We start from the raw sequence: 26,827 nt of genomic DNA, 5'->3' as shown, positions 1-26,827 counted from the left end.
ATTGTATATGACAACCAATTTGTGGTGTTTTTCCTAATAAATGACATCAGTTGCAATTCAGGTGACATTTTGAGACAAGTTTTACTTTAAGTTAACATTGGAAATGCTACATGGCTTGGAAGATTGTTTTGCGTTCAAAAACTGAAAAAAGCAGTACCATATTTCGGCATATTTCCAATATATATTGCCAAAAGCAGAGCAGATCGAACTCAAATCCAAGAGCTGCACTGGTTAGTCGAAAGATACTCCCAACTTGACTTAAAATCGAGATTAAAGAGATTTGTTTACCACTCAATTATAACGCCTATTTGAATTTATGGGGTACAAATACGAGATTGCACTATAACATTAAGTCGGTCTGGTTTGAGTAATTCTACGCTGACAAAACAAAGTTTTTCGTTAAATTACCAATGCTTGTCGCTACCTAACCAATGAAGAACTGCGCTATCATATCGAAATAGACTTACGAAGATATTCAAAATTTCTTCGTATACAGCAAGTAATATAGCTATAGGACAAGGCACAGAAAATCAGAAACTTTACTTAACTTTATTTTAAGTAGTCTAATTTAATTTTAATTTGGGAAATACAGACTGATGTATTTATTCAGCACTTGTCTAATAGTCACATATCTAATAATCTGTGAAAAAGTAGGTGCTTCCTTTTATTGTACATATTTTGATGTACGATCAGTTACAGATTTTCTTTTGTCATCCAAACCGAAAAACCTGAAAAAGTCCAGCAAGACAGCAGTGTCGATACTGGTATGAAACCAAGCATTGACCAGGCCAGTTGTCAATCATTTACGTAAACTGGCAAGAAAAAGAAGTTGAGTGCAAAAAATATAATGAGTCCATGAGTCCAACCATTTTTGGAACCTGTGATGTAACTAGAGATGAAAATAGACCTATAACGACAGTAGAAAACGTCAAAGAACGTAACCAAAGAATGATAAATTGTCATAGGCCTCTGCGAAGCCATCATTGACTGCTGTGTGCTGTGTGTACTTCTATTTGGTAAAAAACTGATTCTCAACTCTACTGTGAACAACTGGATATAATACGTCAGTTAAATTGGCTTAAATTGACAATGAAAACTTGCTTCCATCTGGCTCTTTTTGACGAGAGAAGAAATTCCAAGAGGGACTAGGTTGTAGTCCCTTGATATAGTCCAGACATAACACATTCTAACTACCACTTGTTCTCAGAGAACTCTCCCAATGGAATTAAAAAGTATTCAAAAGAAATTTTGAAAAGCTTGATTCAGTTATTCATCGAGAAATCACAACAGTCTTACCTATTTCATTATGGCTATTTCTGAAAAATTATAGAATATTGTCAAGAAAAATGGAGCATATTAAAATCACCTGAGAAAAAAAACGCCATGAAGTTTTCCCAAAACTAATATGTTATTTTCAAAAACATATATACGATATTTAATATATAGTGCCATAATAACATTTTACTATAATATACATTAATGATAAATAACTAGTTAACGACATGTCTCTCCACTAATTTTCAACATCGGGATCACATCCACAGTTGGTTTGTTCGGTGATTTACTTTTAGGAGGAAGGAAAGACCAAAATATTAATAAAACACCTTAACAAGCAATTATAAACCTCAGCGATACCCCCTAACCCCATTGAGCAAGTGAAAGTATTCAAGTACCTGCTAGAAGAAAGAGGCGCCAAAGTAGCTAGCCATATTATAAAGACATTTATGTTTAGCTATTATAAAGCGTTTTTAACAAGTATACTAGAAAGGAAGTTATCAAGACCAAGACTCTGGTCCAGAAAGCTTATTTAATCATTATAAAACTCGAAATATTTCAGATACAATGCTAATTCATAAAATCATGTAGTTTTCCTAGATTTCTGTGACTAGGACGGTCTTTTAAAAAACTTTAAAGTGTTAAGTTCATAAAGAGTAATCTGGAGAATGATAGATTAGTTTGTGGAACCACAACAATTGCAGTAATTTAATTTAATTATATTAAAATAAGAATATCACCTCAAAAATACATAATAAAATTTCTTCTAAAACATCCAACAAATCTATATGCTTTTTTTTAAAGTAAACCATGCGCTATTATCTCGAACCAAGGAAACATCAAAGAGTTTTAAATATATATATATATATATATATATATATATATATATATATATATATATATATATATATATTCGCTCCTTTAAAGCAATATCATAGTTATATATTCAATAATATTTTATTTTCGGTGTAATGTATATTTAGCAGGCTATAACCCCCTTGACTACAGTGAGTGAGTGAGTAAGGTTTATTTTGAAGCAAGGATGTTTATTTTCGTTATAATAAAAGTGACAGCGTAATACTAGTAATTAATTAGCTTCGGCCATTTTAATGAGCTTTATCGTGACACAACAACTCACTAATTCCTATTTTATACGCAAGCTTTTTACAATTTTGGTCCAAGTTAGAAGCAGAGCCTAAGGTGTAAAATTTCTATAGTCCATATCTCGGAAACTATAAGAGATCATAGAATTTGACAATCGGCAACGTAATTAGCATGCCGAATATTACTTGGAATGTGAATTGGAACGAAATCGCTAATTCATAAGACCATTTTACAATTTTGGCCCAAGTTAGAAGCAGAGCTTAAGGTGTAAAATTTCGATAGTTCATATCTCGGAAACTATAAGAGATAATGCAATGTGACAATCGGCAACGTAATTAGCATACCGAATATTACTTGAAATGTGAATTGGAACGAAATCGCTAATTCACAAGACCATTTTACAATTTTGGCCCAAGTTAGAAGCTACATTTAAATGGCTTCGATATATAAACCAGTATATATATATATATATATATATATATATATATATATATATATATATATATATATATATGTATATATGTATATGTATATATATATATATATACATATATATATATATATATATATATGTATATATATGTATATGTATATATATATATATATATATATATGTATATATATATATATATATATATATATATATATATATATGTATATATATGTATATGTATATATATATATATGTATATATATGTATATATATATATATATATATATATATATATATATATATGTATATATATATATATATATATATATATATATATATATATATACATATACATATACATATATATATATATGTATATATATGTATATGTATATATATATATATATATATATGTATATATATATATATATATATATATATATATATATATAAATATATATATATCACATGCACTTTTTTAATAATACTTCAAGCTTATTTGTCTGATTTAACTGACCTATTTTATTTTCCTGAACTTAATTTGGCTATATTACCGGTGTAATGACATATAGAGGACATGAAAGTCGTCCAAGAACATATATTTAATATTTGAATATTTAATATAACACATACATACAATAATTGTAAAACATGATATATACAAAATTATAAATCTATATAAAACGTAAACGTAATTATTTCATAGTTAATTAAGTTGATTTGATAAAAGTTCTATCATAATGCATCCGTATTCATATCTGTGATAACGTTAAAAAGAATTCATATTCATTTTAATTTCAGTTATTATCAAATAATCAGTAGAACACAGAATATTTTGCAAGAATTGTTTGATATAACTATAAAATGATGTTTTATAATATATAAAATGTTGTTTATATTTATACACAGGTTTTGTGTTCTACTTAATTTCTAACAATAAATACAAATAAGGTATCCTAACATTTTTCTGATGTTATTTTTTCTATAACTTAATATTTATTTAATTTCATTTTGGAAAACACAACAGACTCAAAAATGTTTTCTTATTTATCTAATATTTTCAGACTTAATATACCTAATACCACTTTTGATTGAATGAACATTATTAGAAAACTATAGCTTTCTCCTGTCACTTTAATCTTATCTATAACTAATCATTGATATTTTTTTCATTAGCTGTATTTTTTGTTGTTTATCAAAATAATATGATATAATAGATACATTTAATTAATAATATTTCTCTGAACGTTAAAAAAATATAACAAATTATTCAAATAAATAAAGTGATAATTAGAATAATATTCTGAAGAAACTAAATTTTGGATTTGAGAAATATTACTGTGAAATGTGTTTTATTCCTCTGGTTATTATTAATAGTTATAAACAAGTGTTATGTTCTAATTATTACTTCAAAATAACTCCAAAGAAAATAAACTATAAAATACTAATGCTAATGCTAATATTTATTACACTGTAGATATAGGCAATAGGCAGTTCTTGGTTAGCAACAATTTATACTGACCTTTATTCATTTATTAATGTTTTCCTTATATTTTTTTATGCCTATATATTTATTAAGTCACTTATAACCAGCATGAGAATTAGTATTTTATTTAGTTTTGATTGAAAGTTAACATTTTATTACTGTTAAATTAATATTAAGAATAAGACAAATTTTCGATTAACAACGCAACTTTTAAAAATTCTGTAATTAAATAGCATAATATTGTTAATTTCATTGACAAGAAAGTATTTTCGTTATTCGAACAAATACATATATATATATATATATATATATATATATATATATATATATATATATATATATATATATATATATATATATATATATATATATATATATATATATATATATATATGTATATATATATTTTAGACAATACAAATTTTGTAGACATCTTAAATGGATAATAAAAATAATGCTAATATGAATAATATAGGTGATAATGAAATGAATAATAGATATACTAATATGAAGAATTCAGATGAATAATATGTTTCACGATAATAAAAATAACATAGGGATTTTTAGTTAGTTATTTGTTAACTCTATGAATTCTAAATAGCTTTCTTTTGGAATAAATTATATAGATTTGAAAATGATGTTTTAATTTAATCAAACTTTTTTTTTAATTATTGAACAATTTTGGAAGATACATTTCTTTTTAATAATGTTATGAACAAAACAACATATAAATTGGAATATAGTATTAATGAATGTCTGTTTTATTTTGTATTATTTTGACTAGTGTACTTGTGTGTATTATATACATCCAGTACGATCATATAGTATTGTTATAGTTATAATAATGTTTTGGTTGAAAACTTAAGGTTTTACGGTAAAATTCATTTTTGGCTCACTGGATATTATTGCTAAATTAATATTAATTAAGTTAAATTTAGAATTTTTTTTAGATTAGCAACGCAACTCTTTATTTATTAATAAGTTTATATTATATTTTCTGTAATTAAATAGCATAATATTGTTAATTTCATTGACAAGAAAGTATTTTCGGTATTGATGATATTAACATGAAATATGATACTAATATAGATGAGTAAAAATGTTTAGTGATAATAAAAATTAAAAAATAATATAGTGATTTTTAGTTAAGCATTCGTTAGCTCTATGAATAAAGTTGTTAACTAGCTTTCTTTTGAAATAAAAAATGAGATATAGATTTGTTAAATTTTTAATAATCTATATCAATTTTTTAAATTATTGACTAATTTTAGTGGATAAATGTATTTAATAATAATTATTATTATGAGCAAAGATTATATAAAATTTAATATAGAATTTGTAGTGTTTTTCAGTGCTTTGATATTTATAACTTCTATTTAATAAATATATCAGATAAGAAATAATTTTCAGTATGAATAATATAGATAATACTAATATAAATATATAAAAAACACTAACATGAATAATATATATGATAATATAGATAAATAATAATTTATAAATTATTTGTTCATTCTATGATATCAGGTATTTTTGTCAATCATTTTTTTAAAATCATTGACTGATTTAAACTGATACAGTTGTTTAATAATAATTTTTTGAACACAGCATTATTATCAGAAGTTAATTTATTTGGGTTCCTAAGTTTCTAATTTCTGTCATATATTGTTTTTATTTATGTTCTATTGTTTTCCAGTAAAAAGAGACGTTAATCTTTTTACGATGGTTGGTTGATTTAAGTTTACACTTGTTTGAAGTATCATTCAATATAAACGAGTCGTAATAGGATTAAATTGAATAAGATCCTCTTCAAAATATGATATGAACAAAAATTTAAAGATTAAGGTAAAAAGAAAAACATACCTTACGGCTACACGGACGGATATGTCGTCGTCTTCCATTTTCGAAAAATATCTGCTGGAAAAACACGATTGTTTAGTTATGTCCTCGTAATAGACACCTTTGCCAAACACCTACCTATTTTCTTAAAATTTTAAATAAGAAACTGAGTATTGTCGCGATTCCATAAAACATATACCATATCCCGGTTCACAAAGGACAAGTTCTTCTTGTACGCGTCAATTGAATCCGATATTTCAGTCATATTTTATCGTTTTTTCGATAAATTTCCAATTTACGGTCCTTCGCAGCCAGCTTCAACACATCTGATCGCACGGCAGTGAAAGTATCGGACCAAAACTTAACCTATACTTATATTTCGTCCCACAAGACGGTAAAAAACTGAATGGGTAGGACAGAGACGTAGATAACGGAGAACGAAATGACCATCCAGTATTATAGATCGCACGAATACAGGACTTGCTCAGTTCGACGAGCAACCGTCCGACATAACAGCTGGAAGGTGACTAACTGTATATGGGGCTTGTAAACTGAGAGAGCTACCTGCAGGTAGATAGGAACCACGTACCATATCCGATGGTAGATTTAGTCTTTTGTAAAAGTTCCGCTTATTTTGTTATTGAAAATTTATACAAATATTTATGACAGGGCTTATTTACACTATTAAAAAAACGAAAAATTCCGCACTATTCTAAAATAATTGCTTTCACAGTTTTTGTCTCGGTACTAGGTAACGAACGGTAGTACTGGCAGATAAAATTATTTGAACCTAAATTGTCATACTTATTTTACTACATAATACGTTTGGGTTTCAAAAATAATTAAACATATCAGGAGAGAAAAAAAAATGGTTGACTCGACAAATAATTATTTCTGATTTAATCCAAATTAAAAAAGAAAAACAAATACAAATATTATTAATAAACAAAGCATATAATCCAATATTAAATTAATTAGATCAAAGCGGACAAAAAGGGCTATTATTACTACTTTTATATCCTTTATCTTATAAAAGATTACTTTTTTGACAATTTAAGCCTCAATTAATTTATAAAAAGGTATTTGCGACATTATATTCTTTAAAAATGAATGCAAATATTATTAATAAACAAATATTAAATTAATATTATCAATCAAGCGGTCCAAAAGAACTTCATTATTTCCCTGTTTAGGTAATGATATATTATTACTACTTTTATATCCAAAATTTCTTTCATTTTATTAAAATTGATTACGGTATTAAATTTAATATAATGTTTGCGTAAAACACAAATTAGTTCACAGTTAAAGATGATTTTGTGCTTAATTTATTAAAGCAGTAATGTGTTTTTTTAAGAGGTCATTATCAATATTATTACTCAGTGAGGACAAAATATAAAATAAAATAGTTTCTTAAACTTATATGACATATATTTATTAAGTTTGGTAAAAGTAAATTTGGTATAAAAGAAAAAAGTAAAACGGTAAAATTGGATATAAAGATGGTAATGAGACATTATTAATAAACAAAATATATTAAATTAATTATAGAAAAGCGGTTAAAAAAGGGCTCCAATAATATCCTATTCAATTAATATGGTACTGTTACCATCTTTATATCCAATTTTACCTTTTTAATTATACCAAATTTAATACATCTATATCATATAAGTTTTAGGAACTATTTTATTTTATAATTTTGCCTCACTGAGTAATAATATTGATAATGACCTCTTAAAAAAACAAATTACTATTTTGAGAAATTAAACACAAAATCATCTTTAACTGTCAATGAATTTGTATTTTACGCAATTATGATTCATTTTTGCTAAAAAAAACTGTAATTAATTTTAATCTATATTTTTTAAACATATATTGTATTATTTTTTAAGAAAAATTTTAATTATATAGCAATATTTGTTGTTGAATATAGAATATAAGAACAAAGAAAAATATACGTTATACTATCGCATAGAGTAATATTAAAGCGAAAGAATAATATTATAAGGTAAATTTTGTATACGCCCTAAGTCCTACCCTTTATTCATCGATCATTACAGTATCTGATACAATTTTATAAGTTGCCAAATATATCAAGTTTCCTTTCGAGTTTGTTAACATTTCATATAATATTCATGGTAAACAAACGGAAGAAGAAGAAAAAGACGGGGAAAAAGCAATGATTTATTTTCCGCTTTTCTGTTTGGACAGCATGGTTAATATAGCGTCGACATTTTCTATTTTAGGAATGGCTGGCTGATCATAGGTACCGCTTGCTTCTATTGGGTGGGCTTTATATGACATATCGTACTTTAATCGCCTTTCTTTAATCATTCCTTTCCAGACTCAAATACTTTTTACAGTGAAACATAAAACAGTGAAATAAGTGTAAACCAATTTTCTAGTACCGAACAGAAATATATCGAAATAAAAGAAAATATATTAACAGTGCCCACACTATAAAGACGAACGCTATTATTTATTAATGTTATTGATTATTAATTGTTAGGGCGTCTTAAATGAACTTTAATAGAAAATTGGAAGCACATTAATAATTCATTTATGTATAGAAAGTTTTAAAACAATTTTCTAAATATATAGGAACGGTAATAAATATTCTTATTAGCATACTTATGCCGGAATGATTAAGTGCTTAAACTTTACAAAAAAATTCAATACTTTTAACTAGGTTATATACCTTTGTTTAAGTAAAATAATATACAAACTTCCAGTATGATATTTAACAGATGTTAAAAAACATTTCTAGTAAACATGGAAGCGTTGCTAATTATAACATATATTCAGGTCTCCGAAAATATACAATAAAAATTTTAAATAATTTGACAAGTATACGTTTATTATAAAGATTACTCTATTATAAATATAAAGATTACTGTTAAATTTAAATCTTGTGTTTAATTATGCACTATTTTCATCAGTCTATTAATAATAATGTGGATATAATAAATATGAACAATTTACAAATAACTATTGAAAATTGTATAAGAACATTTTGATTTATATAAATTTCACTTCTATAAAACAAAAAAAATGCGAAAAAATTAATAATACTAAAAATTTTTAGAAATATTTTTTGCAACCCTTGATACAAGTCAGGAAGCGGTATTTTTCCTTCAAAAAATATATTTTTAAACTCTATAATATTGAGTATTAATATAAGTATAATATAAGGGTATTTTGGCTCTATTTTGTTTTTTTACTAGGCATTTTCGGCTTATTTCCCCGATTGTATTACTGGTCATCTAAGTATTTCAAGAGCATCTTCAGGGAATATATATATATATATATATATATATATATATATATATATATATACTTATTATTAGGTTGTATTACTAGTCATCTGTAGTGCTGCAAGAATTATTTTAAATATAATATGATATACACAAGTATAATATATAAAACATCCATTTTATTTTTAAAACTATTTTTATATGTTACTTAAAATTTAATAATATTAATCAAAACTTATAGAATGTACTATATATTTTATAATTAGATTAATAGTTTACGTAATCTATAAAAACAAATTTGAATTTGAAATGATTTTATGTTTTAGATATATATATATATATATATATATATATATATATATATATATATATATATATATATATATATATATATATAGAGTAATTTTTTATGTAATTTCTCTATGGCTATTATTTTAAAATATTAATTTAAAATTGATTTAATATCTATACATCTCTCTTTGGACATCTATTGATAAAATTAAATACTGATAATAATATAAGGCAAGGTTAAAGAAAAACCTTCCAAAACATATTTGAAGTGCCATCTTGTGAAAATTCTTCTCTCTTCTCTATTCTTCCTTGGCACGTTTAGATTACTACTTCAAGGAATATCTTAGTTGATGTTCTTAACAGGAATAAAAGAAATTAAATAAACCAGAGAAATATTTTTTTTTTGCTGTTTATGATGGTGCTTATTATGTATTACACTTATTAATGTTAAATAGTTGAATTATTTGGTAACGTGATTGTGACTATGGCGCCATCTAGCGATATTTCCCCTGTATTTTAGCTTTACCCAGTTTTTCTAGATGGTAGTTAAAGTTCAATATGAAACCTGTATGTAGGTAATATGTATTTATATGCATTAAATAATTATATTTTATATTGTTTTATAGTATTTATTAATAGATTATTAAAAGTATCTGCTGAATATACTGTGTATAATATTAGTCAATAAGAATAAATAAAATAATCGATGCTTATATTGATATAATTTCTTTGTTATAGTTAAACCATAAATAAATGTTATTTTATATTGATAGGATAAACTATTAGGAAGGAAATTCGTCACCATAATTTGGTATATTGTTTGTTTATATTCAAATGTATACTATTATACTTATACAGAAGTAAATAAAATATTGTTTAAAATGTTATTTTTAACAATTACAATGAATAATTAATTAAATCTCGGTTTATTGAAATAGAGGATAGTAATAATTGAGTAAAATACTGCCGGATGCTTTATTATCTCCACTCCCACGATATAGAGGAAGTGGCGGACAGTGTAAGATTAAGCGAAAATATATAATTTTAGTTCGTAGTTTTAGTTTCATAAATGAAATAGTGTTTAGATTTATAGAAATTTTGAGCGTAAAAATTATTTTCCGCACTGTAGTGATCGAGTGTCCTAATTCATGTAAATATTAAATCAATAAATATCCAACAAATTTGACCAGAGGGTCTTGGTTTTACGAACTATTGACAAGTGTTTCACATGTGTTGTCCCACTGCTGTCGCCAATCCAAGCATTCAGAGAGAGACCTAATATAAACTAAAACGTTCTTAACTAACCGCTGAGCAAAGCCTGCCTGAAAACAGTACGTTGTTTTAGCTTGAAAGAGAACGTCTACGTTGAAGCTGGTAAGTGAACTTAGATACCAATATCGGTAGACCCTTTTTGTTCAACGATTGTACTTCGCGGGGTAGCCTTCGGTTGTTGTCATTTTTGGATTTATTTTTTTTAAATACGCCTGTTCCCTACTTTTATTGTTAAATGTTGAAACGATTTAAATAGCATGTACTATATTACAACCGGGTTGTGTAGTCTTCGACATTTTTAGTGGGTTTCTCTCTGTTGTGTTTCATGTGCATGTGTTGAGCTTACTAAACAAAATAGGTGCATTATAGAGGTAAATAACCTGGATTTAATTAACTTAGAAATTTGCAGTTTTATCTAATATTCGTAACTCTGTACATTTTATAATGTATGTTTTCTTTCATTTGTTTATATTGTATAGTATCATTAAAAATACTTATTTAAAAATTACTTGCAATATAAATAACATTACTACATCATAATTGAATTGAAAATTAATCTTTTTGCTATAATCTAATGAGTATAATCCATGTTACAGTGCATCATTAAATATAATTATGTTCTAATTTTAATTGAAATTCTTGTAGGTTATATATATCTCTTTGTTTTTATATTGGATTATTTGGGTAGTTTATAATGGATAAGGTTTTTATGGAAATTTTATTTTTAAGAACAAAATAATTATTTTATTTTTTATAGCATATAGTAAAACAAGTGCCTTATGTGTGTAAAATGATGATGTATCAATGGGGTTCATGTTTTTTTATGAAATATGTTGCTATGTTATCATTTACTATAAAATGATAATTTGGTTGAAATTTATTAGTACTTATTACATTTTATAACAAATAACTTTCTGCATTCTCAGTTAATAATGATTATGAATGAGTTTATGTTTTTATTTTAGCGTGATTGCATTTCTGTTGTTATAACATACATTCGTATTGCAAAACAAATACCGTGTGTGTAAAAACCACATTATTATATATGATATGATATTAATATTTACACATTAATATATATGATATTTTTTAATGGAATATCTATGTTAGTATAAAATAACAGTTTTGCTAATTACAATTTATAACAAATAACTTAAATACGTTGAGCTTATAATGATTGGACTTCCGAAAAATCACCGGAAGTAACAGGAAATGCAAGTTACAATGTGAGTAAAAAACAGAATCAATCTAAATAGTTTTTTGTTTAATTTCATATTAATTTAAAAATAAATATAATTTATAATTATGTAATTAATATCTAAATCAAAAAATTGTTAACTACCAGATCCATGGATCTTGCACTTTTCTGGATGATTTGCTGACTTCACTAAATTTAAATTGTTTGTGATGAATTGTAGAATTTGCTGCAAAATGTGCAAAAGTAAATGCTTATCAGTATGTAACATAACTATTATTTTTGAGTAATAACGTTTTTATTCACTATAATTTAATTTTTCATTTAAAATAATTTTATCGTAATATGATCGTAATAGTTATAAATTATATTTATTCTTTCGGTAACTAAATTTAGTAATACATTTTCGATTTTGTGTACACCGACCTAATAAATTTGAACTTCGACATCCCTTATCACCATCAACTCAACTATGTTTTAACAGTGTTTAGAACGAAAAAATAATTGTAACTTTTATCAATCACGTAAAACACAAGGCAGCCCCATTGGGACTTCCTCTACTCATGTGGGAGTTTGATATGGATACATCCGGATATTTACTTTGACTGTCTGATATATGTTGCTAATTCAAACATTTATTGATATTTCAGTTTACAGAAATGAAATAATAATTTTTAAAAAATATTGCCTATATATAGAATCTGCTGTTTAGGAATTTAAAATATATCAAGATAAATGATAGGTTCGATTTGAATATATTGTTTTTTGTCAATATCTAAAAATAGAAAACTTTTTACGTGTATGGAATACAGTATTACAAAAGCAATTTTATTGATAAAATATACAGTTTGAATACTTAAATTTGTTCAGGTGTTGGGGGTTTTGTCAGCTTTACTCATTGTTTTCTTTATGATTTAAAAATCAAGATTTCCGATAACATGATAAATTAAATATGCCAGTATTCGTGGTTGCCAGTATACAGTTAAGGTTATACGTATGTGTATACCTTTAAAGTTATTATTTTCATTTATTTATTATTGTAATATAGTAGAAAACTATATAAAGGTATGCAAAAATATTTACGATTTTAATTAAATATATTATTTATATATGTAGTGAAAAACTTATTATTGCTTATATCTAACTATTTTTAACACATTTTATGACAAACATTGCGTTTGCGCAATAACTACATAAATTTGTTTTATTTATAATAAGTTAGTACACTTCATGTTCCAGTTTTACAATAAAATGTATATATTTGAAGAAATGACTCTTTGTTATCATTATTAACATTTAGACAGCGAATTAGAGTTAATGTTCCTGGAATATATGTGTCAGATTGTTTCAATATTTATTACGTCCTGTATACTTATATTTATCAATGAAAAAATGTCAAAGGTGAACCCTAAATTATCTCATTCGTATTTCATTTTGTTGGTAATATCGAGACCACCACGATAACAATACAGATAACGTTCAGAAATCATTTAAAAATCATCAAAGCCGTTCTAATAACTGAAAAAAAACAAATTATATTTTCTTTGGTAAAATTATTCTAGCATGTTCCGACACCGTAAAATTATTTTTAGATACTGAAGAAACTTAAAATTAGACTAGTGTTGTAAACCAGTGGATGAATGTTTAGTATAGCTGAAACTAGCCTGAAAATATAAGTACATCTTTATTTTTTTAATAAAACGCCTAATATGTAGTATTTACAGTTTGACAGATGATAAAGCAGTGTATAGATAAAATTAATGATTAAATATGAGGTCATTGAAATAAAATAAAGTATTATTAATCGAAAGATTACAACAATCCAATATTAACATTTCGAGCAAATATTTATACTCAAACAATGTCTTCCAGTATTTCTCTGTTTAACAGTCGTAATCTTCTATCCACAAAATGACATCATAGTTGGTCTGTTTCGATCTCTAAAAATAAAATAAATATCTGATACATGATGGAACCAGGCTAACAACAAATTATCGGTATTCTTATGCGGCTTTATCATCGTTTACTGAAATTTATACCAGCTGTTTATTTTATCCTTCATTGGAAACAATTTAGACTAGATATTTATTGTTTTCTTTTTACAGGGAGGCTCAACTCCAAGCCTTCAGCAAGATGTTTCGGCATCTAGTCAAATGGGTGCTCGTTCTTTTAGTTTACCAATGTATGTAATATCCTTTTATAGAAGTGATAATATTTATTTATTTATTTTTACTAATCTTTAGGTATTTTAATCAATTCTCAATACCAGGCGGGAAAAAATCGTGTTAGAACATACCCAGTTAAGGGTAAGTAATTATGTTTAAAGGATATATTGATTAATTATATATATTCGCCAATTTTTTCCACTATTATCATTAAATATTAGTCAATATATCCCAATCTAATTATTGCGAGGACACATTTATATAGACCACGCAAAAAATTACATTTGTATATAAAGTATCCTTCTATATTAGCATTAGGGGTTGAACAGAGAGGAGATCAAGCGCCTGAGCCAGATTATTCGCCAGACGTAAGTCCGTTTTATTCCGAAGTGATTCATCCATTCGCGAAACTGCAAAGACAAAGCAGTGGTTTGTTGAGTGGTCAGTTTTTTCTTGTTCGTGGTGATGGATCCGCTTGTCGTTATATACATTTTAATATGTGTAGATTTGAAACTATACCAACATTAACACAATAATAGTTAAAAAAAGACCTAAACATTTACTATAAAATACTACACAACGGAACGGATGGGTTTTGATATATTTAAAACATTGAATGCGTATAGTATGGGTAGATTAAAAAGTTATTGAAATTGCAAATATAAAAAGATTTTTGACAAAAAAAGAGTTAATGCTTGTTCAATATTATTTGACGTATTATAATAACATTGATCTAAATTCAAATAACATAGATGAACCTTATTTCTTATCCAGTTTGTTTCCAAATCCAGAGAGTCTACTTTTCCAGTCCATAAGTTGCTGTTCTGTCACAGTTTGATGATCTGCTCTGGAGTCGGATAATTTTGGTCTTCTAATTTTCAGTTCGTTTTATATGATCCTCATGTATTTTTTGAAGTTGTTCGCTGCGTCTTCCACTCAAAAAGGTTCATTTCGTCATAGAAGTCTGCGAGGAAACATAGACATCTATCTGACAGACGTTGTAATCTGCGTCTTTGAATATATCCAATGATTACAATGCGCTACAATTTAATCGATTGTTTCAGTGTTCCGTTTGCAGTACGGAGATTTGGATAACAATCCATCTACTACTTTTTTAGTTTTGCGGGTACAAACGTATACAATCTGAATGAAACAAGAACATTTTATTAAAATTAATTTGAATTTGTAATATTAATTAATAGTTTAAATGATAATAGTTATCACGGCAACTCAACTATGAAAAGTTATAAGTCAAACTAAAATGCCTTAAAATTTCGCATTAAAAAGTATATAGAAACACGCTTCTAATAAAATATAACTCTGTGTAAACATTTTAAGTCAATCAATCAACTATTATATAATATAATGTTATTGTTATGTAACCCTCTATACCACAAAATAAGCTCTTGTTGCTGGTTGCTGGTTAAATCAGTCTATCTAAGTAGTTTTTTTTTATACATTTTTGCTCTTTTTTATCTGGTCTAGACCTACTGCTTAACGTGGGCTCCGAACCACGATCCTCAGCATTAAACCTACGTACTGACCAGTGACCAAGTAGCTTTCTAAATAGTGTTTCACTACGTTAAGAGGAAAGTAAGTTCCTTAATAAATTATTTGGACGGCCTAAGGTAAATCACTTTCGTTTCGAATATCATCACCTTCAAAATATGTTACATTAAAAATATACAGAAAATCATTTTCAATAATTTTCACTCTTTTTTTACCGGTGACAAATTGGTGTTAGCATTTGTTGACATGACGCATAGAGTAACAGTGACCGAATTTAATCTAAAAAAAACGCAATGAATGATATCAACTATTGTATTCGCCAGATGTGTATCCGCACTTTTGTCTATTCCGAAAACCAAAACACAAATATGAAGCTCATGTTTGGGAAAAAAGTTATTGAAGCACTGGAAAAAATATATAAAAATATTTTTTAAATTCGAAATATCGCTTAAGGTACTAAATTTTGATTGATTGTTTTATTTAAACACTTTCAGTGACTTTTTGATAAATTATGAATAGAACTAAATTTCAGTTTCCATGTTTATATTCATGTTGTTTTTTCTCTAACCTTTTGATCTACTCATAATGAATTCTTCTTCATAATCTAAAACCTATATGGTGTTGGTATTCCCATAAAGCTTCAATTTATTTTATAGATATAACACACAAAAAGGTGTTGGTTATGATAAACCTGTAAAAATAACATTGTGAACATAATTTCGTATTTCAGGTTATGAACCAAAAAAGTTACACCCTTGCGAACATAGCTCCTGTTATCCAGCCACTGGTAATTTGCTAATAGGTCGCGAAAGTCAACTATTTTCATCATCAACGTGTGGTCTTAAAAAACAAGAAAGATTCTGTATTGTGTCACATCTCGATGAAGAACGCAAAAAGTGCTTTTGGTGTGACTCCACACCAAAAACAAAACCTAATCCTCTGCATAATCACAATATTAGTAATATTGTTTATAGAATGTATCCAGGGTAAGTATGATGAAGCTATGGACCAAATCAATAATTTTAAATAAACTTGCTGTTTTCAGTACAAGAAAAATATCATGGTGGCAATCAGAAAATGGAAAGGAGAACGTTTATATTCAGTTGGATTTAGAGGCAGAGTTCCATTTTACTCATTTAATCATCACATTCAAAACATTTAGACCTGCAGCGATGTTAATTGAAAGATCATACGATTTTAATAAAACTTGGCAGGTATATTGTTAACCATATCTCATACGATATATTAATAAAGCAAGTATTTTTTAGGTTTATCGATATTTTGCGCATAATTGCACTGAAAGCTTTCCTCATGTCAGTACAGATCCTCCACGAAATTTAACAGATGTTGTGTGTGAATCGAGATATTCGGGCTTGTCTCCTGCAACAGAAGGTGAAGTTATTTACAGAGTTCTTCCTCCCAGTATGCCTGTCGACAATCCGTATTCAGAAAAAGTACAAAATCTTCTTAAAATGACTAATTTGAGGATTAACTTTACAAAATTACATACTCTTGGGGATGATTTGTTAGATAAAAGGGATGAGATTCAGGTAAATATTCTTTTAATATTTAATAATTATTTCAATATCAGAGTATTGATGTAGGAAAAATATTACTACGCTATTACCGACATGGTTGTAAGAGGATCTTGTTCTTGTTATGGCCATGCTAACAGATGTCTGCCACTGCCAGATGTTAATCCTAAACCAGATATGGTTCATGGAAGATGTGAATGTACTCACAACACAAAGGGAAGAAATTGTGAAAAATGTGAAGATTTTTTCAACGATCTGCCATGGAGACCAGCTATAGGAAAACAGACGAACGCTTGCAAAAAATGTAACTGCAATAACCACGCGACTAGTTGTCATTTTGATGCTGCTCTATACGAAGCTAAAGGAAATGTTAGTGGTGGTGTATGTGATGGGTGCCAACACAATACTATGGGTTCAAACTGTGAACAATGCAAACCCTTTTACTATAAACATCCCAACAGAACTATTCAAGATCCTGAAGTCTGCGTTCGTAAGTATTTTTTTTGTGATATTCTTTGTAAATATATTGATCATTACATTTTCTGTAGCGTGTGACTGTGATCCTCGTGGCTCATTGGATGAAGGTATATGCGACTCGTTCACACACTCGGACTTCGTGGCCGGAAGTTGTCATTGCAAAGCCAACGTTGATGGTCGTAGATGTGACCAATGCAAAAACGGATTCTGGAATTTTACCTCAGAAAATCCTGATGGATGCCAACCGTGTACTTGCAATATTCTGGGGACAATTGGCAATCAGGGTTGTAATGTTGAAACAGGCGAATGTACATGTAAACGATACGTAACTGGAAGAGATTGCTTACAATGTTTGCCTCAGTATTGGGGATTATCGGATAAACAGGACGGTTGCCAACCTTGTGATTGTGATCTCGGAGGTTCATATGATAACTTCTGCGACGTCATTACCGGACAGTGTAGATGTCGGAAGAATATGTCAGGAAGGACATGTGATACTCCTATTAATCAACATTTCGTAGCAAGCATAGATTTCTTGGTATATGAAGCGGAAGCCAACCCGACCAATGGTCAAGTCATTATAAGGGCTCCTTATAAAGACGGAAGGCGCACTACCTGGACAGGTCCAGGATTTGTTAAGCTTCAACAAGACAAATATATCAACTTTAGCGTTACTGATATTCCACGATCGATGGATTACGATGTAATTATTAACTATGAACCGACACAAGAAGTGGATGAAGATATCCTCCTAAGAGTTATACCAGAAGAACAAGTCGATCTGGAAGGACCATGTGCGAACATAAACTATTCAAATTATATTAGATCAGTCAATTTGCCTTTCAATCAAATGCAACAAACAACTGATACACCGATTTGTTTAGAAGCAAACAAGCCTTATAAGATACAAATTGAATTCACAACGTACAACTATCCTACTCCAAGCCCGACAGCTTCCATATTAATAGATTCAATCTTGTTCTTACCAAGAATCGATGAACTCAAAATATTTTCTAATTCAGCTGCTGCATTACGCAGAAAAGAAGAATTTGATTATTATAGCTGTGGAGATCCGTCATTGTTTCTTAAAGGTTCAGAACTTCCAGACGTCTGTAAAGAGAACTACCGCATTATCGCCGCTTATGTAACTGATGGTGCTAGAGAATGTGATTGCGATCCAACTGGATCATTGAGTAAAATATGCGATCGTTATGGTGGACTTTGTCGTTGTAAACCCAATGTGGATTCGAGAAGATGTGATAAATGTGCTCCAGAAACGTATGACTTCGGACCAAATGGTTGTAAAACATGTGACTGTAATAGTATCGGTTCTTTGGATAATTTCTGTAACGTCACAACCGGACAGTGTAAATGTAGACCAAATACATATGGTAGAGAATGTGATCAATGTAGGATAGGTTTTTGGAAGTAAGTAATGCATATTTTTTATTTATTATGTTCATTATTAACATTTCTTTTTAGATTCCCCCATTGTGAACGGTGTAATTGTCATGGTCATGCGGATACTTGTAATGCTCGCAATGGAGCATGTATAAACTGTAGGGATCACACAACCGGTACACACTGTGACACATGCGAAGAAGGTTATTATGGAGATCCAAGACTTGGTATAGATATTGCATGTCGTCAGTGCCCTTGTCCTGGACCACTGGGTTCTAACCATTCATTTGCTGACACATGCTTTCTTAACGAACGTACCAAGGACGTTGTTTGTAATTGCCAAACCGGTTATGACGGTAATAATTTAAAAACAAAATCACGTTTAATAATAAATGAATCCATTTTTATTTAATTTTAGGACCAAGGTGTGATATTTGTGCAAATAATTATTACGGAAATCCAGAACTACCTGGTGGAACTTGTCAACTATGTGATTGTAATGACCACATTGATTTATCCCAACCGAATAATTGTGACCCACATACCGGAAAATGTCTTAAATGTCTCGATGACACCACAGGAGATCATTGCGAAGTATGTCGCCCAGGCTACTTCCGCTTAACAGAAGATGGACCATGTCAAAGTAAACATATCAAGAAAGATGTACCATTTATATAAATTATAACACCTTATAATGTTTTAGAGTGCGTGTGCGATGCCCTAGGAACAAATTCAAGTGCTGGGGAATGTAATCCTCTTGGCGGACAATGTCCTTGTTATCCCAACGTTACAGGACTACATTGTGACGAATGTATTCAAAATCATTGGAAAATCGCAAGCGGTGCTGGTTGCGAACCGTGTAACTGCGATTCGTTTGGTTCATTCAATGCTCAGTGCAACCCGGTTAGTTGAAAAGATTAATGATTTATGATTATTATTGAGGCTATTCAGTTATCGGCCCATTTTGGTATCTTCATAACATCAGTGAATCGTTGTACTCTGTGTCAAAATCACCACTTTAAAAATATTCACATCAAGTTAATGTTGAAATCGATAGAGCACGGGTGGCATAAACTTCATATAACTTTTTCTTCAAACTGAGGCAAAAAAATAACACTTCCCTCAAATGCGATTTATTCGGTGCAAATTCAAACATTTTCAACGCACTAAAAATTTTTGTTCACACTTTATGACGAAATGACTCATACCGAAAAGTGAAGCGTCAAGTGAGGTTTCAACATGAAATTCGTTACAAATGTAACCGATGCGATTTAATACCCAGTAACACCGTCTGTAAATCCGTTAAAATTAATTGATAGGTCTGACAGTTTTATTATTATTCAGGTTTAGGCTTTTGGAAGTAGTTTAGTTCTATTAAAATACTTGTAGTAAAAAGAGGGTGTAATGCCTGAACTATCTGGTGGATACATTTAAACTTTCTACCCAATATCTTGTCTTATTTTTGTTTTGTTTTTACTACTCTTAGTGGTTAAACAATCTGCCCAATGGGTAATAAGAATATCTTACGATAACTATTATATACATGACATACAGAAGCCAATCGACAGTAAATGATCCCTTGTGTAAAATGTTTTGTTCTAAATGTTGCTTTAAAGTCTATGTGTATTCAGTAATCAGATCAGATAGTGGTAAACGTTTTGGTCTATGCGCTTCACTACTGTCAGTAACATTTAACCGATTGGCAAGTAGATTAGTTTACATTAGTACTCTTTGGAGGTACTAACTAACACTTCGAATTATGATCGTTATGAATGCTAGAGAGATATAACGCTATATTTCAAAGTTTTGTTTTGGTACCTTTGAAGGTCGGCTATATTAGATTTGCTTGAAGTAACTTATATTTTATAGGACCAAATGGTTCTAAGTATTGTTATATATCACAATATCTGATCATTTGCGTCTAACAAGCCACATTTGGTTCAAGTTCAAGTTGATTTCATTTAGAAAGTATGTGCTTCCTTTTAAGTTAGATGTCGGTCTAGATGCATGTTAAGATAATTAGCATTCTTCATCTAAGGGAATTGACAATTATTAATTAATTCAATCAAGCACCTATTCATATCTCTCTTGTTCTACACAGTATATTTGAGGATTTAGAAGTGCCTCATGATTAACATGATGAAATACTTCCCTTTGTCCTAATAATACGCAACTTTCAAACCAACGCTCCAATTGCAATGTTTGTACAGTTAAATGTGTGTGTATGATATTATATATGTATATGATAATTGCATAATACTGAATATAATGGGTTTAGCACGGATTTCAATTTAAACTCTTCCAATGTAGGGAGGATTTTGTATTTCGTACAACATATGGCTGAATGTTAATACTAGTTTTGTTGTTTTTTCTAAACCAAACAGTTTTGATGACTCAGATTTTAACATATTATAACTGATTGTGACTGAGAAAAAGTATATTGTTTACACGTCAACAAATTAACACAAGAAAACGAAAGCCACCGAATTTCTCCTTAAATTAGTTCACTGTTCTGATATAATCTTTGACAGAGATCATAAAATGTATATTTTCAATTTCAGTACACTGGAGAATGTCAATGTAAACCTGGAGGTTTTGGAGGACGTCAATGTAACGAATGCTCGCGGACATTTTATGGTGACCCTAAAAAGGAATGTATGCGTAAGTATTCAATATACGTACTATATAATAAATGGCATAAGCCAAGCATAATATGTCTTAGGTTGCGACTGTCATGTTAACGGAGCCAAAAACGAAGATTGTGACATGCGTACGGGAGCATGTTTCTGTAAAGATGGAGTTGGCGGTCATAAATGCGACCGTTGTAAAAGAGGATATACTGGAAGTGTACCAGACTGTTTGCCGTGCGATGAATGTTTCGACAATTGGGATAGAATTTTACAAAATAGCAAAAGTACATAATGTTTTACATATAACTTAATTTAAATCATCTAATATTTCAATTTTTAGATGAAACTCAACTTGTCATCGAACGCGCTGGTGACATAAAAAAAATCGGAGCTACGGGCGCTTATACTAAAGAATTCGACAGCATGCAATATCAGCTTGATGATATAGAGCGTCTCCTAAGTAGCACTGGCGAAATTGACATAGATGCCATTGAGGAAAGTTTGCAAGTGTTGAGAAATCAGATCAATGAAACTGATAATGAGAAACTGACCAGGTTAGATAATAATTTGGCTAATATTAAGAGATATATTTTATCCACGGATCGAAAGGTGAATATATTAAACAATGATATCGCTGATTTACAAAAAAAAATTCAAGAACTGGAAGGAAACGGAACCAAATTATTAGAAGCCAATGTTAAAGGAGCTCTAAACTTGATTGAAAAAGCTAAAGAAAAGGCTGATCGTGCCTTGCAGAAAGCACTAGATTCACATGATGACCTTAAATATGCGGAAACTCAGTGTAGAGCAACAGAAGATTTTATTCAGAAAACCGAAGAAGCTTATATAAAACAATCTGCTGAAAACCAAAACGAACTTGCATCAATAAACAATAAACTTGATGAGTTGAATAAAGAATTCCCAGGACTCAATAATTTGGTGTGCGATGGACATGGAGATCCTTGCGATGGTATTTGTGGTGGTGCTGGTTGTGGTAACTGTGGTAACTCCATATCTTGCGAGAATGGTGCTAAACAACTGGCGGAAACCGCTATAGATTTGGCAAAAAAAACTGAAATCGCCCTTAAACAGAAAGAAACAGCTGCGAATAATCTAATTCGTAACGTATCTCAGATTAACACCAACGAAACTCGGACACAGGCTCAAAAGACTTACGATGCAATCAGCAACCAACTTCAAAAAACGAATATATCTTTAGAAAGAGCTAATCAAGTCATAAAAGAAATGCAACATTATATGAAATTAAATAACACCAAACCAGAAGATATTAAAAAGCTTGCTGAAGATGTATTACGGAAAAATGTACATAAAACACAAGAAGAAGTTGAAGAACTTGCTGATAATATTAAATATGCCGTTGAGAGACTTAGAAACACAGATGATATCATAAAAGCTACTAAAAACGATTTAGATAAAGTGCATCAACTTAAAGAGAAAGCAATACAGGCCAAGTAAGCTTAATAGCAGTATTCTTTTAATTACTAATGTTCAAAAAATCTTTCTTTAGGTCTAATGCTACAAAGTTGTTGACTGATGCTGAAGCTGTTAACCAATCGTTAAATAAAACTCAAGATGCTCAAACTGAAGCAGAAAATACTATCAATAAAGCTGGCGAAAATTATAAGGAAGTTGAAAACATATTGAATAAGGTAATAACATGTCAGGCTTTTCTTAGACAGTCAGTATTATTAGCAGATATAAGGGTTGTTTGGGGGTTTCACTGATTTTCCAGTATATTAGTCGAATGTTTGTTATCTTTTCCAATTTTAATGTTTTGAAGTATGTTTTCACCAATTTTGCAATATGTGGTCAAGCGTTGTCATGCTGAAGAATAACATTGTTGTGTCTTTGCTCGTATTCCGATCGTTTATAGGTTTTAGCTGCCCACTAAGTACAGAGCATGGATATTTGGCTTTACATTGATATTAATGCATGACCAGGTGGTTTTCATGATTTTTTCGCTTTGGATTCACTTTTAATCACCAATACGGTGCAAAAAACCTTTCCGACTTTGGCATTGAAGCAGCATTTTACGCATTGTCAAACGCCAATTTAATGTCTCTTGGCTTCAATTCATACGGCACAAAAGATTCTGGATCATTCTGGAAATGTTTTCTTGTGTTACTCCCAACAATTCTGCAAATTCTTCTTGCATTTTATGTGCATCATCATCGAGTAATGCTTTCAAATCGTCGTCTTCAAATTTTTTTGGCTGTCCAGAACGTCCTTTGTCTACGGAGTCAAAACCACTATTTTTAAAACGTTGAAACCAGTTTAAACTTTGTGTTTTCAAACGCTTAATTTTGCAGACTGTTGCCTTCAAAATAGAGTAAATTTTTGGCAACTGTGTTACTCCCGCACCTAAAGCAACTTCGTCTATGATTTTCGCTTTGTTACTTAATTTTAAACACTCTTTTTTATAGGATGTGGAGTTCATAGTCGTAAAAATGCTGAATACGCGTAATGTATTAGCTAAAATTTAAAGAGTCACAGAGTATATTAACTGTCGAGCGTTCCGTTCCGTTGTTTACACTACCGTTACTATTTGATACTAGTGTTACTATTTGATCTTATTGAACGAATTTTGTGTTTACATTTACCCAATGTTTTCATTATTGGGTATTTACATTATCGAGCGCCTGATTTATTATAAACAGCAAAAAAGTCTGGAAAAAATATCAGTTTAATGAAAAATATCGTTTTTTATATCTTATATTCGGAAAAGGGTATAGATCCATTTTTCTCATTTTATAAAAATATCAGTATTTTTTCAATAAGCCCGGGAAGTTTGAGAATTTTATCTGCAACTTTACTTGATTACACATCACTTACACACTTTAAAATTCATATTTCATTTTAGTAACTATATACTGTTTTTTTTGCCTGAAATGAAAACATTGAAACAGTAAATATATCAGAATATTATAAAATGGTTTTTCATAATTAGACATCATCTCAATTTAAGATATATCTAATATTTTTATAAAATTTTCGAATATTTACTATATGAATTATATATTTATATGAACTATGTATCTTTAGGCTATCCACGAATCATCCTCAAAGGACAGATCACCATTCCTATGTCGGAACAAGTAGTAATCAGAAGGAGCAAGATATGGAGAATACGGCGGGTGGGCTAGCACTTCCCATTTTAATTTTTCCAACTATGTTTTCGCCGATTTTGCAATATGTGGTCGAGCATTGGCTTGCTTATCAATAACACTGTGGTGTCTTTGCTTGTATTCCGGCCGATTTTTCGCACAGTGCTCTGGTTAAACGTATCAATTATAGTCATTAACGATCTTCATTGATGGTTTCATCGAGTAATGCCTTCAAATTCTCTTCAAATTTGGTCTCAAATAATCATTTCACTCATCACAAATCAGTATTCACATGTTGAAATCGATGGAGTGTGCCATAAGCATATATTCGATGACCTTCAATCGCAAGTAAAAAAGTAAATATTCTCGCAAATGCGATTTACTCGGTACAAATTCGACATTTTGAACGTATTGAAAACATGTTTTGTTCATACTTCGACGAAATAACACATACTGAAAAGTGAAGATAGTAAAGTATCAGTAAGGCTTCAACATGAAATTGGTGCTAAAAAAATGTAAACACAAATAAATGTACAAACAAAAAACAAACAAATGTGTGGTACAAACAAATTACCCGATGCGATTTAATACACTGTAATATCATCTATTGTAAATTCTTTAAATTTATAGGCTTAATTTATAGACTATTTATATACTATGAAATATTTTTAACCATGAATTTACTAAATGTATATGTTATTTTTAGATTGAAGTTGAAACTCAAAATGCAGAAGGTGTTACATCAGATATTAACGACAAACTTAAGGAAATCAAAGGAAAACTGAGTGACTTACAAACCAATATAACCGAAAATCAAAACTATGCCGATCGATTTATTAAGGAATCCAAAGATATCCTTTCCAAAGCTATAAATACAACCGAGGAATCGAGAAAACTGCAAACCAAATACGAAGATGCTAAAACCCGTTTGGATGATAATTTAAAAAGAGTGAAAAACACTAGAGATAGATCGAACGAATTATATAACAAAGCTGTGAATTTAGTCGCAACGGTTAGTAGTACCCAAGAAGATATACGTAGATTAGAAAATGATGAGCACGGAAAGGAATTAGAGGAATTAGAGAAAGATCTGCAGGGTTTAATTAGTTTAATGCAGACGTATACCATGAAATTGGAAGAAAAGGTCAAATATTATAAAACTTGTGCTTAATTTCTTCTTTTTTACTGTTATTTTAAATCTTAACACTGCCTTCTACATGTTTTAAAGGAATCAACCAAACTGTACATAATATATATTTTTTATGATAACAAAAAGTTTTCATATCTGTTTACTGTGATATTACATGAGAACAAAAAGCTCTTTGATTTACCAAATTCCACATCATCATGACAGTCGGTTCCTTTTAAACCAGATTTGTGTTACAATTTTGAACCATTCATATGCTGTAAATAATATAGGTAATTTATTTGAACAGTTATTTACCTGTAGCTTCTAGGTAACTGCCATATTTTTAACATTTTAAAGATATTTTTCATAATATGCTTGTATATAGTGGATTTATCCAAGCCATATATAATTAGTCTAAGGTCAAAAATATGTTTTTTACAGTTACTGTTAACTTTTTGGGTGTTTTATGTCACTGCTAATTTGTAAATAGCCAAAAATAAATTCCATATACCTTGTTTAATGAAACATTTATATAATCTAATATCTTATTTACTAACAATATGAATATATTATGGATGACATAAAATAATAATATACAAATTAAATAACTTTTGACTAGTTTTCAAACATACGTAGTTTATGCAATATCACACCTGCTGATGAATCAAAAGAAACTATAATAAATATAATGATTTAATTGGGATCAC

At 29.1% G+C, this 26,827-nt stretch overlaps 2 protein-coding genes across 9 annotated transcripts in view; one reads left to right on the top strand and one right to left on the bottom strand.

The window, feature by feature from the left end:
* Klp31E (kinesin-like protein 31E) overlaps window positions 1-6,906 on the bottom strand; it is a 55,199-nt gene extending 48,293 nt beyond the window's left edge. The window contains exons 1-2 of one of the 2 annotated variants that reach the window (XM_076406159.1): window positions 6,276-6,906; window positions 6,162-6,215 (exon numbers count right to left, since the gene is read on the bottom strand). In XM_076406159.1, the coding sequence (XP_076262274.1) occupies window positions 6,162-6,199 (38 nt within the window). In that variant the 5' untranslated portion in view covers window positions 6,200-6,215; window positions 6,276-6,906. The remainder of the gene's footprint in view (window positions 1-6,161; window positions 6,216-6,275) is intronic. The other variant, XM_076406160.1, reaches the window with a different exon arrangement.
* A 3,773-nt stretch (window positions 6,907-10,679) lies between these two features.
* Window positions 10,680-26,823, top strand: LanB1 (laminin subunit beta-1). Of its 7 annotated transcripts, none has more exons than XM_076406146.1 (17): window positions 10,680-11,056; window positions 14,255-14,331; window positions 14,393-14,455; window positions 14,627-14,755; window positions 16,554-16,809; window positions 16,869-17,037; window positions 17,092-17,373; window positions 17,428-17,848; window positions 17,907-19,263; window positions 19,318-19,592; window positions 19,655-19,879; window positions 19,940-20,139; window positions 21,798-21,897; window positions 21,959-22,150; window positions 22,207-23,338; window positions 23,395-23,536; window positions 25,698-26,823. In XM_076406146.1, exons 2-17 carry the CDS (start codon window positions 14,283-14,285, stop codon window positions 26,160-26,162), a joined length of 5,457 nt encoding a protein of 1,818 aa, XP_076262261.1. In that variant the 5' UTR covers window positions 10,680-11,056; window positions 14,255-14,282; the 3' UTR covers window positions 26,163-26,823. The 7 variants fall into 7 exon arrangements, with proteins under 7 accessions (XP_076262261.1, XP_076262266.1, XP_076262264.1 ...); XM_076406149.1 differs by lacking the exon at window positions 10,680-11,056 and adding an exon at window positions 11,226-11,325; XM_076406150.1 differs by lacking the exon at window positions 10,680-11,056 and adding an exon at window positions 13,158-13,214.
* The last annotated feature ends 4 nt before the right edge of the window (window positions 26,824-26,827 follow it).

Source organism: Rhynchophorus ferrugineus, unplaced genomic scaffold, assembly GCF_030347505.1.
Source record: "Rhynchophorus ferrugineus isolate W39M unplaced genomic scaffold, kcgeb_rfMv2 rfM5, whole genome shotgun sequence".
NCBI classification, from domain to species: Eukaryota; Metazoa; Arthropoda; class Insecta; order Coleoptera; family Curculionidae; genus Rhynchophorus; species Rhynchophorus ferrugineus.
Note: the sequence above shows the minus strand (reverse complement) of the source record. Positions and strands in the feature narration are given on the sequence as shown.